The sequence below is a fragment of the Uncinocarpus reesii genome, genomic scaffold, assembly GCF_000003515.1.
Source record: "Uncinocarpus reesii 1704 scaffold_1 genomic scaffold, whole genome shotgun sequence".
Lineage (NCBI taxonomy): Eukaryota > Fungi > Ascomycota > Eurotiomycetes > Onygenales > Onygenaceae > Uncinocarpus > Uncinocarpus reesii.
This window is the reverse complement of record NW_003052500.1, coordinates 4,940,060-4,956,593: the sequence shown is the minus strand read 5'-3', so window position 1 is coordinate 4,956,593 and position 16,534 is coordinate 4,940,060. Positions and strand designations below refer to the sequence as shown.

The window sequence follows — 16,534 nt, the reverse complement described above, 5'->3', positions numbered from 1 at the left end:
GGTCCAAGTGATGTGGCCAGCCCACACCACCGTAGATGATATTCTAAGCCGGTGCCAACACTCCTAACTTTGCTGCTTAGAAAAGAACACAAGAGTATGAATAAAGTGTGAATATAGGATGAAAAGCCACCTTCAAAGGAAGGGGATCTTTGTTGGGCGGAGTATGGGTAGGTGCTGTGGTGAATATGTATGAGATGCACCTGGAAGTGCAAGATGGCAAACAACTTGTGAAGCAACACAAGTTAGGTCAGAAAACAGGACAAATAAAAATTGTATTCTGCAAAGAAAACATATGAGTTGGCATTACTTTCAGAGGGCTGCTCTTTGGAACACCATTTGTCGCAGGAGCAGTGACCAATTTCGGGGCAAGTTGGATGATAAGAAGGGTTGCCTCGAAGTGTTGACACAATCAAGCGGATTGCAGCATTTAAAGAGGCGGCAGAGCGAAAAAATTCTCATTGGCTCTTGCTGCCTGAGAACAAAGCCAGCCAATTGGAAGCGCCAGCAGTGACGATGTTCAAAGACATGCAAAAGCTTTGGTCAGAAAAGTGAGGCGTGTCTGCTCGGGTGGTGAACAACAACTCAAGGCCATTGACTTGGCAGATGGAAAACCGGGGAACAAAGTCGCCCGAGTCGTCAATCTCGAGAGTCGAAGCAATTGGAGAATGCACCAAAAGCTCGATTTTATCTTGTGGCTCTTCAATATTGGTCGCGACGTCTTGTTTTCGGTACGGAGTACTCCACGAAACCTTTTCCGACGCCCGGACTCGTTGATGGTTCCCAGTCTGCGTACAACTTGGCTTCTTCGTTAAAAGTAGTCAGTCGTAGCAGGTACCCTCTTGAGTAATGCTTGTATGGAGCCCGGTAAATGGCTTGCCCCATGCAGGCACATGGTAACGCCGAGTGTTGTGCCATTAACCGCAAAATTTCCAGATACGGGAACGTCCATCGGCCAATCGACCCATACATTGGGGCCTAAAAGGGGGATGTCAGTAGAAGCGGAAATTTTCGGTTTCTCAGCATGCGGGCACCCGTAGGTACTGAGATCTTTCCAAACAAACAAAGCAAGGTAGAAGAATTGGCTCAACATGTATGAAATCTAGGGATGGATGGGTGTATGTACTTTACATACATACAAAGCATCACAATGAACCATGTGGAGCACAATGGTTGACGGACACTCGCCTTGGGATTTGGACCCTCGATTGGAATTGCTCCCCGGGTTTCAAGAAGCTGCATCGTCGTCATTCCAGGCCATATTCGGGCGGCAGGCGGATTTTTCTTCCTTTTCTAATCATTTGTTTCATCCCGAATATGTCGATTGCCGGGCCATTCGAGTGAAAGATCCGCGGGGTATTGATAGTTATTGGAGAACATTGAGGTCGTTCTGAATCTCTGCTGTTGTGTCTCAACCTTGTGCAACAGAGTGTGTTCCCTCGAATGCCGAAACCAAAGGGAAAAGCATAGGATCTTGTGACCGGTTGGGCTTGGGTGTAATATTTGTTAGCACATGATTGCTGGGTCAATTCCTGCATCTCGTCACCCACGATCAAATCGAAACTGAAGCTTTTCTCCGCATCGTATGTACTCTGTAATTCTCTTGCAAAAGCTTGTCTAGATTTGCATCAGCCCGAGTCCTTTCAAGCACAATGACGCAAAGAAATTTCAGGCAAGCAAATGAAAAGTTAGGCAGGAAGGCCGCCAACTAGGCACCCCGCCAAAGACAGGGCTTCAGCAATCGGATCGTCAAAGCCACCACTCAGCAGTCGAGAGTTCCTGAGGCTGCAGGTGGAAAATCGCCCGCACACAACAAACGCTTGAGTAGGGTCGCGGGGCAAGCCAGCTACCTAGCCGAAAAGGCGGTGACGGGGTTGCATCGCAAGGCGAGCCCTGCCCATGTCTGTTGGGGACAACGATGACAAGATCATCCTTCGCTGTGGCGAAGTGAGGCGCTGGTGGGAACCGCCTGGATTCCCAGCGAGATGATCCAGAGATCTTTCGTCTTCGACGTTGAAACACTTGAGAGAGAAGCGGCCTCAGACTTCGCTCTGGTTGGCTGAACCGGCCTTTGTGCTGACGTCAGCAAGATTCATCCTCGAAAAGACGAGGAAACAGACAGCGAGAAAAATAATGCACTGGGCGATATAGAGATCTTGAAAAACTGAATAGGATCTGTGTGAGCTATCTAGCACCTATCGAGGCAGTCTCCTATGAAGCATAGAAAAGCAATCCATCAAGGCAAAGAGAAATTCTCCGGCTCCAGTTCCAAAGGCACATTAAACACCTTCTCAGCAGTGGATTAGGAATACAAATCGAAGATACATTGAAAACCATCAAGTTAGGAAAAAAAACATTTCATCACTTTAAAAAACATAACCGCTGGACCTTGCTTTTATCCCGAACCCCAGTGTATTCTTGATACGCGGCGAAGTGAACAGAAAACCAGGAAAAATTCGTTATCGTCCATTCATGAGAAGCATCTAGTCAACCTCTTCCATGGCGCTTTCGCCAGTGGCCTCAGTAGCAGCGGCAGCTTCTTCAGCCTTTTCCTCGGTGGTCTCGGCCTCCTCATCAACGTTCAAACCAAGAGACACAAGCTTGTGGATGCGCTCAGCGAAGCCAGCGGGCTCGTCAATTGTGAAACCAGAGACAAGAAGTGAGGTTTCGTAGAGGAGCTGGGTGATGGACTTAACAGTGCGGTCGTTCTCACCATCCTGCTCGACCTTCTTCTTCAACTCCTTGATGATGGCGGAACGGGGAGAAATTTCGAAAGTCTTCTTGGAAGCCATGTAGGAGCTCATAGAGGTATCACGGAGGGCCTGCGCCTTCATGATACGCTCCATGTTGGCGGACCAACCGAACTGACCAGTGCGAATAGCGCAAGGAGAACCGATCAGCTTGTGGGAAACGACGACCTTCTCGACTTTGTCGCCCAAGACGTTCTTGAGAGTCTTGGCAAGGCCTTCATATTCCTTCTCTTCAGCCTCGCGGGCCTTCTTTTCTTCCTCGGTCTCCTCAAGTTCGAAGTCCTTGGTGATATCAACGAGCTTCTTGCCGTCGAATTCTTTGAGTTGAGTCATGGCATATTCGTCAATTGGGTCGACAAGGAACAACACTTCGAAGTCCTTCTCCTTGAGCGAGTCAAGGAAGGGAGACTTCTGAACAGCCTTGAGAGATTCGCCGGTGATGTAGTACATCTGCTTCTGATGCTCTTGCATACGGGTAACATAGTCAGTGAGGGAGGTGGTCTCATCACCGGACTTGGTAGAGTGGTAGCGAAGAAGCTTGGCAAGATTCTGGCGGTTCTGGGAGTCCTCGTGGATACCGAGCTTGATGTTCTTGCTGAAAGCACTGTAAAACTTGTCGAAGTTTTCGCGGTCCTCAGCGATTTCGTTGAAAAGCTCGAGGGACTTCTTGACAATGTTCTTCTTAATGACCTTCATGATCTTATTTTGCTGGAGAGTCTCACGAGACAAGTTGAGCGGAAGATCTTCGGAGTCGACGACACCCTTGATGAAACTGAGCCACTCAGGGACGAGATCGGTGGCATCATCAGTAATGAAGACACGGCGGACATAGAGTTTGATGTTGTTCTTGGTCTTCTTGGTCTCGAAAAGGTCGAATGGAGCACGCTTGGGAACGAAGAGGATGGCACGGAATTCGAGCTGGCCCTCAACGGAGAAGTGCTTGACAGCAAGATGGTCCTCCCAGTCACTAAATTCAGGTTAGAAACTTGATGTGCAACCCAAACTGCGGGTTTCTCAGAAATAACTTACTTGGAAAGAGTTTTGTAGAAAGAGCCATACTCTTCCTGGGTGATATCGGCTGGGTTACGGGTCCAGATTGGTTTGGTCTTGTTGAGTTCCTCTTCTTCAATCTTGGATTCCTTGACCTTCTTGGTCTTCTTGGCCTTCTTCTCTTCTTCCTCGTCGTCAACTTCTTCAATCTTAGCCTCCTTGGTGTCATCGTCTTCAGCCTTGGTTTCTCCTTCATCCTCATCGGGAACTTCGGTTTCAGTTTCCTTCAAGACGTGGAGGTAGATAGGATAAGAGATAAATTCGGAGTGTTTCTTGACGACTTCCTTGATTCTGCTCTCATTCAAGTAGTCGGTCTGCTCATCCTTGAGGTGAAGGATGATCTTGGAACCACGACCAAGGGGCTCACCCTCGGTGTCTTGAGTCAATGTGAAAGTACCTCCGGCGCTAGACTCCCAGATATATTGCTCATCGTCATTGTGCTTCGAAATGACGGTGACTTTGTCTGCGACGAGATAAGCGGAATAGAAACCAACACCAAATTGTCCAATCATAGAAATATCAGCACCAGCGGTGAGTGCTTCCATGAATTGCTTGGTGCCGGAGCGGGCAATGGTACCAAGGTTGTTAACGAGGTCCTACAATTGCGAATTGTCAGTCTTAATGCGCCATAGAAGCCTTCAGAAACAGGTATATGACTTACAGCCTTGGTCATACCAATACCAGTATCCCGGATGGTGAGAGTCTTGTTTTCCTTGTTGGGAATGATATCGATGCGGAGATCTTTGTTGGAATCAAGCTTGCTTGGGTCTGAAAGAGCCTCATAGCGAATCTTGTCAAGCGCATCGGAACAGTTGGAGATCAATTCTCGAAGGAAAATCTCTTTGTTCGAGTAGACGGTGTTGATAATGAGGGAGAGAAGCTGAGAGATCTCAGCCTGGAACTCAAAGGTTTCAGAAGCCATGATTGAGGTATGGAAATGGCGATTCTGCAGCTGCAAGTTAGTTGAAGTCCAGCTAACAAGGGACATCAATGCTTGACAGAAGGACCTTGTACAGTCAAGGTAGTGACAGAGCAATACTCACATTAAGCTAAAAGAGAATGAAGCAAAGGTCTAGGGATGTTTCACGCGATGAAGAACGGGAGAGATGCGTTGAAGAGAGGGTTGATAGGAAGAGAGAAGAGAAGAGGAAGAGGAAGAAAGTGGAAGGACAGAGAGATTAAATTTTTGGAGCTCCTCACAGCCAGAGACAGCGGCAGAGCCTAAGCGAATCTTCCACCGAGTTCCATGGAGTGCTTCTCTTTCTCTTGCCATCGAAACATCCCGCACTAGGCCTGTTCGGGCTAAGTGGAACGCTGGTTTCCAAGGTAACGAAATCTTCCATCCATTCACTCAACAAAGCCTCACGGCTGCTCACAACAACATCGGCATTCCACCAGGCTGTTTGCTCTCATTCACATTGTCTCACAACAAGGAGTCTCACTCTGGGTTTGATTGCAATCATGTATCCAGCCTCAGCCGACTGCCTCAGTTATCCTACAAGTCACAAAGCCCAATTTCAATACAATGTCAAACATCAAGATATTTGATACATCCGGAATCTTCAATTCCTTTGGGGCTACACATTGTGCAGAGGTATGTGCCCTGATTCTTGGGGAAACCCTGACGCAGTATTCAAGATGTTAGCTTAGAAAAGCACTCACTTCCATGGCCTGTTCTATTGCTTCATGGTGACCTGTGAGTGCCTTTGGTTCTTAGAGCATGCTTGAGGATAAGTTCATAAAACCCAACATAGTCAGCACAAATCAATCTGGAGTAAACCCAGTGTCTGTGTGAACCGTATTTGGTTGCTACGAAGTGTGGTGAAGATAAATTTCCCACATCCTGACCATTATGAATATTCATCTAACCTCATCCGACTTTCTTTGCCATAGGCATCCAAACAAAGAGTATGGAGTGGTGTTATCACAATTCGCTCCATGCGAGGTTTTGGGCGGCGGCGGATGAATGCTCTTGGTTGGTCGCCACCCAGCGGAGCCCAATGCCAAGGTCTAGAACATTCTCCGCAAGGGCGGGGAAACCTTCTTCCGAAATTCCACCCCGCCGTCCGCCCCTGTGAGAACTTGAGGGCGGATGTTAAGGTTAGCACTGGGACTTGTTCATGGGAGCAAAGTCCCTAACAGATCTAGTGGAAGTGGTTTTGTATGAGTTGAATTCTATCATTAATGTACTGTACATACATAACTAATACACAGTGGAAGAGTGCATTACTATGTTGCATCAACGAGCACAACCAGCGACAAACCGGGGATACAAGGTAACAACTTACCCAACTTCATTAAGATGCCTCATCTGTACCATGTAGAGAGATTCCACCATGAAATTCAACTAATGCACCAGAGCACTTCCATATGTTAAGATGGGACATATCCGACACCTGCACCAGCCCGTACATGCACAAAATAGAACTAACGCCACCAAATGTGTCCAACACCTAACCCTTTGGAAATTAAACCTGACTTCACCTTCAATGTAAGGGAACCCAGGTTGACAAATCTTGTGATGAGATACCAAATGTTCGCGCAAGCCACAATGCTAGTCCTCCTACAAAGCCTACCCCACCAAGAATTTGGAGGATAATCCATCCGCGTCGTTTCATATCTTGGTTCCATTGGATCAATCCCAGTGGATCATGAGAACTCATGTCGCCCATGCGGTATTGGAGACGCCGACCATCGTGGCCCTGCACTGTCAAAACCCCCGTTTCCTTCTCGTAAGCAGAGACTTGTCCTAGTGGAATAAGCGTCCCATCCGCGACGCATTCGTCGAGCCGTTTGGTTAGCCACGCAGCCCTTTCAGTACGAGCTAGGTGCTCATATTGCCTCCTCTCGTTCTGAAGGCTGCGTTGCAGGTCTGTTGCCCATTTTGCGAGTTGGACTTGAGCCAAGTTTTCTTCCCGTCGGGTATGGTCTGCCACCCGGGCCAAGGCATACTCCGAGAGACCGAGGCTTTGACGTGAGTCGAGGACTTGCGAGTGCGATATCGAAGCGAAGGGTGAGGTAAACTGGGAGATGGCGCAGTCGGATTCGCTCGAAACGAGGGTGGGAGCTCGCTGTTCAGGATCACGTTTACGGAGATTGTGTGATTGTATTAGTTTTTTCGCGGCAGAATGTCTAAACCAAGCAAAGTTATCTTGGTCAAACATTTTGTCTAAGAGAAACCCAAGTTCAGATGGCGCCAACGGTTGCATGTAGTCTGGGCTCATCAAGACACTCGCATCCATCATTTCGTCGTCGTTTGTAGTTACCGACGAAACCGAGAACGGAGCGAAAGGAGCGGAAGTAACATCAGTATCGCTCCATGAGTCCCCAAAGAAACTTCGAATTCCATGTTCTTGCGCTTTTTCGAGAAAAGAAGCTTTCAGGCTGTGGATTCGCGTTGATGAAAGTGTATCTGCTTTGGCAATCAAGGGGATCACATTGCTGAAGCTAGACAAACGTTTGATGCATTGAATATCAGCAGTAATAGTGTCTGTTACAAAAATTAGTTACGTTATAATTACCGGGAGGTCACTTACCCTCGCAGATAAGATATAGAATGGCGTCGACTTGAGACCCTCCATTGCCGCTTAATAAACCTTGAAGGTCAGCATTGGTGGAGTTGATAGCAGCAGTCGCCCTATGAAACTGCTGAACCATGTACTGAATCTCTAAGCTGGTTTGTTCAGTTCGATCCGAACACGGATTGACTGTATCGACAAAGCAAAGATTTCGCTCCAATACAACATCCCCTAGGCTCTTTCGTCTTCGTAGAACCCTCGAGTCTTCCAGATCTGACCACCAAGTTGGGTATGGCTTAGTACTTGCACAGACTTCCACCACTGAAGGGTAAGCCCGTACGCGGCGAAGCTTCGTTCCGTCTCGTTGACTCATTTTCGGTGAGTTTCCGGGGCGGACGGTGTTCTGAGGGAGAGGGTCCGCATGCACGATGTCCTCACACTTCTGAACGATGGATCTCAAAAGTGAGGTTTTGCCCGAATCTGCAATACGTCTGTAAGTAGGACGCCTAGGAAGGTAGCAGGGATCCAGATATCGACTTACTTGGACTTCCAGCGATCATCACCTTCAACCTCCCTAAGGATTTGCCCCTCTCCGTAAATGGCCTTCGACTAGGCATCTTTATACTTGGCATCACCAGTTGTGGAGCGTGGAATTGTGGCTCACTTGAGCCGTGGGGGTGCTCCTCGTCGCTGGACTCGACAGCACGGCTGCTAGCTCCGTCAAGGAACGAGATCTCATCCGAACGTCGGAGAGACCGGGTAGATGTCGACTTAGGGCTTCCAGAAATAGATCCTACGGCGGGAGAACCAACGAGCAGTGGTGTCAGCGGGAGTGATGGCGCCACTTCTGCGGAGCGGCCATGCCCAAAGGCCCGGTCGCTCGATCCGGGGTCAACGCTAGAGGCTGGCTTCACGGTGGACATTCTGCGCAGAACTGGGTGCGGGAGATCCGAGTCATCTTCTGGCGCACAAGTATAATTATCCAATGCTGGCTGGCACTGGGACTCTTCTCCGAGTAACTGGAGAGTGTCCTCCAAGCTTTGTACTCCATATGTACTCTCCCGGGCTCTCCCACCTACACTCCTCGAACTCGGTCGCTGCATATTGTCTCTTCGAGACAAGAAATAAGACTCTGATTCGGCATGGGATTCTAAAAGTTGTGATGAGCCCCTGAGATTCGAAGCCGACGGCTTGCGGGGAGGAGAGGACGGTTGATCCGGGACGCCAAGGCGCATTGCGGAAGGCGAGGAGCAACAAAGGAGTCTAGGTAACTAGTGAAGGCGGCGTCAGAATGAATTGTCTGGAAGATGAAGCTTCATATATGCATGGCCAGAGATATTCTGGTAGCTGGCATAAGTTTCGAAAGCTGAGTTATTTCAAGAGACAGAGTCAGTTAGTTTGGTCTGGCGTGATGTCTGCCTGTCATCGTCGTCATGCGGGATCCTCAGGCATCCGTGCATCTAGTTCGCTAGCGGGGTAACTAATTAGCTCGCGCATCAGTGGGCTGGTAAATAGGTACAAGAGCATGGAGCAAACTGCTCAACCTGTTCAAGTCTGAGATGATGGCTAAATCCCTGAGCCTGCATAGATGGAACTACTCAATAGCTTTACTCCATACCCTTACCTCCATAACTAGTTGTCTAGTTGCTTGAACGCCACTCGATATCAACTCCAAACCGGAAGGCAAAAGCAAACCTCTAAAAAGGAAATGGAACAGCACCAATATTCACCCAGCTTCCCATTTGCAACCAGTTACACGCAGATGACTCTTCTCAATGGAGCAGAATCAATTATGAAACTCAGCAAGGCATCCTTCAAGGTTATCACAAGCATCCATTACAGGTTCTTTTTGGGGCTTACTTCCTTGTGTTTTCCACAGATCAGTGCCGCAGTACTTTCAGTGCATAATATTCCTCTAAGTGATGTTATGGCTATGTATACAATTATTCCTGAGCAAGCCTTAGTTACTGGGAGCCCCAAGCGCAAGGCGCTCTTCAACCCTGGATGGCATTGAAACATCCCAACGCGCCCAAGCTCCCTGTTTCAGGCCTGGGCGGCTATCTCCCATATAAATAATCAGGTCGCCTTGCACCACTCCTTACTTGGAAGCCATGGGGAGATGTCCCAACGGGAAAACTAGCCGTTTCCATACGTTAGTGAGGGGGTTCATCTCGCTGGTGGCTGTCATTGGTTTAGAACAGGGTGCCAACAGCATCCGGGGGTGGGACAATCTGCGGCATCAGCCCGGTTTGGACAAAGCCACGTTCATTCGACCGTGTCAAATGCATGCTGGGTAGTCGAAAACTCCACAAATTTTCGAAGCTTGCTTCAAGTGTTTCGAGGATCGCGTAAAAGTGGCTGGCTCCCAGCAGTCGCACAAATAACTGTTGCTAACAGCTAATATCCAACCCGGCGACTTGGAAGGGGATTTTTTCAGGGGCTGATGGGTTCATTCGACTCGAGATTGAACCGCTCGAAGCGCTGGCCAAAAAAGAAATATCGATTCTGACGACAATTCGTTTTTTCCTGTCGCCACATCAGGCAAGTCAACGCGAGTCTGATATCCAATCTGGAAAATGTCCCGCTGCTCTCTCTCCCTCTTGTGGTCATCTGCAGGAGGCAATATCTCCATGCCACTTTCGGCTAGTAGCGGAGTTCCGCCATTGGCTGATTGAGGCCCCGGAGGATCGATTTTCAATTCTTGGGCTCGCCCTCCAACAAACGTGGTGTTTTGGCTTTTCGGGATCTGGGCCACTGGTCCGAGAACTCACTAAACACCTGGTCGCAGATACGCAGAACGGTCGTTTCTCCCAATAATGGCACATTTCCAGGGATTGAGGGCAGGAAAAATCGAGGCAGCGCTCGCCGACGGAGTTGCGTTCGAAACAGCGGGGACGGAGTTGCCCATCCCCCATGTTGGCTTGATCGCCACAAGGCAGAATCCGCACAGGAAAAAGCAACTTTGCTGGATGTCGAGCGTTCACTAGTGCGTTAGGGTTGCGCTAGTACCGAACCCCCGTAATAAAACAGCCGGGTGACCTGGTCGAGGACCGCACTAGCCCCGATCGGGCATTCTCCCTCAGTCCCCACCGCGATCGAGGTTCACCACCACCATCTCAGCGTCGCTTCGACCTCTTCATCCCTCTGGCGTGCGGCCTCCCACAGGAAGAGATCATGCCAATTCTGTGCTCTTCTTGCCAGATTGCTGCCGGATCTTTCTCGAGCGCCGCTTCGTCGAGTGAATCTATATCAGTCCCTCGCTTCTTCTACCGCCAGTGAAAGTATCGCTATTTTCCCTCACCGATTTCCCTCTCTTAGACGACGAGAATTGCCGTGAGCAAAGACCAGTCGAGCGCATTCCTTTGCGATGAACCAAGATCCTTCACTGGCATCATGGTCTGACCATGTGCCGGAAGACTCTCTGATCTCGGGCTCCGGCGAGGACTTTTCAAATATCCTTGACTTCGAGTTTGACCTAGCCGACCTAGAAAGCGCTGTTGACCAACATGGTCGGGCCATTACCACCTCCGCGTCGCAAACGCCGGCTTCTATGGTGCACGATACTCAGTTGACTGGAATGGAGGGGATCGAAACGACTCAACCCCACCAATACCCGACGTCGTTTGTGGAACAAATGCGGTCTATTGATATGCAGGGAGTCAATTGCATGCAGTCTCAAGTGAATCAAACGTCTGTCTATTTTCAAAAACAACAGCAGCAGCCTCAACAAGGTATCATGCCACAAAGCTTTGGGCAACCACATCAATTTGTCCCACCTACACCGAACAGCACCGAGTTACACGGTGGTGTGGGACGGTATCCCCCTCAGCTAGATTCTGCAACCCAGCGGCACTATGAACCCTATACTCGAGCCACCGATGATCCAGTGAGCATTCCCCACAGTTGGTTTTTGATCATTCAGTCGTGATCGCCTAATTAATCTTCTTCAATCCTTCAGAGCGCCTTCACCCCGTTGATATCGCCCGCAATGACCCCACTAGAACAGCAACTTCGGTTTCCAGAATACGCTACTCCTGGCGAATATCTTACTCCGTTGACTTCGCCTGCCCTGGAGGCACATGGTTCCAATGGAAACGGGCTCGTTTTTGGCCAAACTTCAGGAGTCGATATGGGTTTTATCACCTCGCATGCAGAAATGACACACCCGTTACCTACCAATACGACCCCTTCCTCCCCTGCGATAATCAGGAGAAATCGGCGTAGATCTTCCATCGCATCAAGGCCTAACGCTCGTTTGGTGCGACAGTCCCCTTCTATGAGGCCTGCTAGCAGTCGCCAAAAGTCACGGCCAGGTTCCGCCGTCCTCTCCGGCACTGATAACCGCTTATGGAATAAGGATATCTCTCAAGATCCGTCGCTGGCATTGAGAAAGGCTGGCTCTCAGCAAGGCAGCAGTACTGAAAGTTCAGGCCAAGATTCTGTTTCACCAGAGCCGCTAAACGAGCCATTGATGCCACCGCCAGCCCTTCCGCGTGTCTTTAAGTCACCCTTCATGGGGGCTCAAGAGTCAAGCTCGGAAATAAGAGCACGGGAAGCAGCTACGCCAGCAACGTTGATGAAATTGCAAAGGCAGCCTCCTCAAGCTACTTCTGGCAATCGGTTCTCGAGACCTGGCTCTGTTGTGGTTTGTGATGTGCCTGAGGAATCTATGGAAGATATCTCACTCCCAGAACCGGCTACAAATGTTGATCATGCTGCTGTTTCAACCAGCAGTACTCTCGCAGAAGTGAATGAACCAACGCCAAAGTTAGCGGCGAAACAGGCACCTGTTCTGAAATCCCTGAATGAAACAAGTCGTTCAGGAACAACTTCAGTTACCCCCAGCCCTCAGATTGGCGCCATGGGTTCTCCAATGGGCCCTGTTGGTTTAAAAAGGGCAGATTCAAAGCCAGGAGGAAGAACTTCTAAAAAACGACAAAGCGGGAGCACGTCCCAGATGAGCCCGGCTCTAAGGCCGAAAATCAGTCCAAGTATACAGCCTCTAATTCGTGGGGAAGGTAGGGATACTTTATAGTCCTTTAATATGGCCCCTTTGTGCTAACCGGCTCTTACAGGCATTTCGTCAGAAACATCAGCACTTTACCTAGCTTCAAAGTCAAACTATCAGCACATTCTCGAAGGAACGCTGCTCCCAGGAGTCACCTACCCAGAAACTCTAGCCGAGAACCTGAGTTCGAAACGGACAAATCATAAGCTTGCGGAACAAGGACGACGCAATCGCATCAACACAGCTCTTAAAGAAATAGAAGGCTTACTCCCCCCTTCCTTAACTAATGACAAAAGTAGGGAGAAGGATAAGGCTGAGGCGGGGACATCGAGGTCTCCGGACAAACCTGCATCCCATCAACCAATCAGCAAAGCGAGTACGGTGGAGCTTGCCATTGTTTATATCAAAGAATTGCAGAAGGAGCTCGCTGAAACCAAAGAGAAGCTAAAACAAGCAGAAACAAGGACTGAAAACATTGCAAGCCCAAGCATAAAACCTCAGAATTTGAAAGGCGAAAAGCAAGTGATCGAACATGAGAGGCCGGTCCCCAAAGCACCTGTCACAACAGGATTATCTGGAGACCCGACCGAATCAAAACTTGCAAATAACGACTTGCATGTTTCGGAATGAACACCATGTGTCCAGGATCTAGGCTATCCACAACTCAATGGAAACCCTGCCCTTTCTGCAACCGTCTTCCAAACATTGCCTCTTGCTTTGATTTTTATTTTCTTGTCATTTTTTGCCCCTTTCATATAAACATTCAAAATATTCCCCCGACCAAAATAATTATTCATATACGTCCAATGGAGCCGGTGCATTTAGGTGGATCCTCTGTTTTCAAAGCACCGTTACCTATTTGTTTTCTCACCCGTAATGCCAAACGGTGGGCGGACATCTACTTTTGATTCCTCTGTCCTTTCATGTTCTCCTCTTCCTTACAATATGTTTATGAAGCTTGCTCCATGGCCCACTTTTATCCAACTTGCTGCTGTGTAAATTTTTCTATCTTCTTGTTTATTATTTGTTTAGGGTGGGCGGAGGAAGCATTCGATACATATTTACATTTGACTCCATTTTTACTTGGAAGATGTGTTTATAGTGAAGTGCCTTGGAATTACAAGGATGTGAATATACATCTATGCTGTGCATTCTTGATTCTTCCGCTGGGGTGGCTGGATAGCCAGATATGATTTCCCCATGAGTGAAGTATAAAAACTCGGCCTCACCTACTCCATAAAGACGCATTGATCATCTTTTTTGCTGGTTTAGTGGAAAGAGAGATTGTGCACTAATGACCTGCTCAGGGATCTGTAGAAGTCAAGATCCTCCAGTACAGCTGCATGTTCCACGCCACTCCGCTGTCCCTCAAGATAGCTTGGTGAAAAATGGAGTAAAGATATATCATGATCTCTGGCTAGTGAAGAGACGCTTCTTGACCTGTATCAGTGTATTCTATCATCATCTTTACATTGCCATTGATCCAGTACATCAAACCTAGTAAAAAAACCACTTTTCGCAGACGATTTCACCAAGGGGAAATAATACAAAGGACATCAGCTCGGGCTAGTAACTAGCGGACGGGGTGACAAGAGAGAGAAATAGTATGAGGCCAGCAAATACAGAAAAGTAGGAAGTGATAGTTGATACTAAAACTAAAACATAACATGCCTGCAAAAGCGCCCAGAACATCAGATAATAAGTCATATTGCACGTAACAAAAGTGTTCCCATGCTCGCTAGATCATCTCAAGCAAACATAAAAATCAAACGATCCATAAAATGACGCATGCCACAGCAGAAAGGGCTGAAAAGAGAAACAGGCACATTAAAGCAATCAAATAGGAATACAAAGTGAAATGGGCATAAAGCTTTTTCCAACCACCTTAAAATGCGATCACCGACTGACTCCGTAAATAAAACAAACCCACCAGCCGAGCATCGAATGCCGGGAATACGCATATCTATGCATTTCCGGGGAAATCTACAAGACGATAACAGACTTTATCAAGTCTATTATGTCGCGAGTCACAGAAGTCGGGAAAAGCAACGAACTCACGCGGCTTGAGATTGGGGTCGACCTTTAGGAGTAATGGTTCCGCCACGACCGCCTCGAGGGGTGAAGCGCCCAGAATCTTTTTGGAACCCACCACGCCCTTGGCTCGCAGTACGATCGCCGCGGCCTCGACCAGCACCACCCCTACCAGGACCATAGCTACCATTGCCTCCATAGGCGTTTGGTCGTGGGCGACGTTCCTCAACGGTAATACGCTCGGTGCCGATCTGATGGGGGTTGGCGGCAACCGCAGCCTTATAGCCAGCGGCATCTGCGAATTCAACAAAGGCACAGCTCTGTAAATCACCTGTTAGTGTCCTGATAGTACAGAAAATACCGAAATTAGCCACGATACTTACCCGCTGGCGGCTCACGTCAAAATATTTAAGTTTACCAAAACGCTGGAGAGTCTGCTTGAGCAGAGCGGCATCGACCTTCTCATTGACATTTTTAATATACGCAAGCACATTTTCATCCCGTCCTCTACCAGCAGTTTGCCACTCAGAGCCTGAGCTTGAAGAAGTCTGGCTTGGCGCAGTCTCGCCGTTAGCGGGAACGGTTGGCTGGGCTGGCTGAGAGGGTGCAGGAACAGGAGCTGCCCTAGGTTGTGCAACTGGAACAGGATGTGGTACAGCAACTGGCGTGGCGACAGCAGCTGCTTTATTAGTGTTCGAAGAAGCAATGGATGCCCAGCTCATGGAAGCAGGCTTGACAGGGGGTATGTTCTCCTTCTCAACAACCGGGGTTGCAGCCTTAGAAGGTGACACAATGGGAGTAGGTTCTGGCTCCTTGGGCTTCTCTTGTTCCAAAGCCTCTGCTGTGGTGGGCACAGGCGCAGTGGAAGGTTCGGTGACTTGTTTTGGCTCAACAGCTGCTTCAGCCTCCTCTGTCTTGGGCTCAGGCTCTTTGGCGGTAGCCACCAATTTCTCATCAACTTCCTGGACGGCAGCTTCCGTATCAGCCTGACGCCCATTATCCGGTTGTTCAGGAGTAGCCTCTTCCTGGACCTCCACTTGCTCCACGGGGGCTTTAGCACTGGGAGTCTCATCGGGGACTTGCTCGTCTGTGATAATTTCTTCGTCGTCATCGACCAAGAAACGAATAATGTCATTGAGAACGTAATATCCGTTTCTTTGTTCGGCCAAGACAAAGGTCTGAACAAACTTGCGTGGAGGCTCAGACTTGTTCGAAAGCTCTCCGATAACGGAGACCAGAATGCTATCGAAGGTGGCCTGAGAATCCACGTTCAAAACTCTCACTTTGGTATCATGATAGTCGAGTGACTTGATGCGGTCTTGGATGGCCTAGCAAAGCAAGCGAAATTGTTAGCACTTGGTTAACAGAAGCGTTCCTGAAGGTATTGATACTTACATGTTGACCAACGGCAACACTGACTTTCTCTGCCTCGTCTCCAGACACAAACTGAGATTTACGAGAATAGAAAAGATGGAGTTTGTCGGGATTACGGCTCAAGGTGGTGTAATATTGCTCCACAAAGAACCACGCCACTTCATCCTTTGGGACATTACTTTTCGACTCCTGCTGCGCTGGAGCCGGAGTTGAAGCGTTACTCGGCTGATGATGCGCGGAAGCATTAACATTATGGTAGGGATCAGTATGGTACGGGCCAGACTGGTGGTGGGCGTAGGTTCCGTTGAGGTGAGTTGCAGCTTCGGTTGCCATCTCGAATGATTTGTCTAATATTAATTATAAGTCACGGGTTGTAAGCGTAGCACGTTGGCTCGGTTGTAGAATCGGACTCGAGAGTATCAGCGCAAAGCTAAGCAGATAAATCAAGCTTTTAAGGGCTTTCTAAACTAGGAATGAAAAGGAGGGTTAGTAAGGCCTTAGACTCAGATAGCCGCTACGGCAAGCATCAGGGCGGAGAGGAAACTCACAAGAGTCGGATACCTAGTGTCTAAGGACGGGACCGCAAAGTGTTTTAGAAAAAAAGGAGCGCAGCAAGATGCACAGATAGCTTTTCTGGGGGGTCGTGTTTAGGGAGTAAAAAAGGCAGGCCAAAGAGAAGCTTCAGAAAGTAGACGACCGAGTCGAAAGGAGAAAGCCGCGGAATCAAAAGCGACAGGAAATGTGAAATTAAGGGAATCCTAAGAAAGGAACAGATGTAGAACAGGCAGTGGGAGTGCAGGAGTCTA

The 16,534-nt window shown here is 48.7% G+C and overlaps 4 protein-coding genes across 4 annotated transcripts; 1 reads left to right on the top strand and 3 right to left on the bottom strand.

Moving 5' to 3' along the window:
• Positions 1 to 2,480: 2,480 nt before the first annotated feature.
• Positions 2,481 to 4,719, bottom strand: UREG_01901 (heat shock protein 82; the record flags this gene model as incomplete). The annotated part of the gene is made up of 3 exons (XM_002542339.1): positions 2,481 to 3,714; positions 3,777 to 4,393; positions 4,459 to 4,719. The coding sequence occupies 3 exons, from the start codon at positions 4,717 to 4,719 to the stop codon at positions 2,481 to 2,483; spliced, it is 2,112 nt and encodes a 703-aa protein (XP_002542385.1).
• Positions 4,720 to 6,283: 1,564 nt separating this feature from the next.
• On the bottom strand, positions 6,284 to 8,550 carry UREG_01900 (uncharacterized protein; the record flags this gene model as incomplete). Its single annotated transcript, XM_002542338.1, has 3 exons — positions 6,284 to 7,287; positions 7,334 to 7,795; positions 7,857 to 8,550. The coding sequence occupies 3 exons, from the start codon at positions 8,548 to 8,550 to the stop codon at positions 6,284 to 6,286; spliced, it is 2,160 nt and encodes a 719-aa protein (XP_002542384.1).
• Positions 8,551 to 10,682: 2,132 nt separating this feature from the next.
• Positions 10,683 to 12,953, top strand: UREG_01899 (uncharacterized protein; the record flags this gene model as incomplete). The annotated part of the gene is made up of 3 exons (XM_002542337.1): positions 10,683 to 11,201; positions 11,274 to 12,333; positions 12,391 to 12,953. 3 exons carry the CDS (start codon positions 10,683 to 10,685, stop codon positions 12,951 to 12,953), a joined length of 2,142 nt encoding a protein of 713 aa, XP_002542383.1.
• Positions 12,954 to 14,377: 1,424 nt separating this feature from the next.
• On the bottom strand, positions 14,378 to 16,061 carry UREG_01898 (uncharacterized protein; the record flags this gene model as incomplete). Its single annotated transcript, XM_002542336.1, has 3 exons — positions 14,378 to 14,674; positions 14,738 to 15,682; positions 15,750 to 16,061. 3 exons carry the CDS (start codon positions 16,059 to 16,061, stop codon positions 14,378 to 14,380), a joined length of 1,554 nt encoding a protein of 517 aa, XP_002542382.1.
• Positions 16,062 to 16,534: the final 473 nt, after the last annotated feature.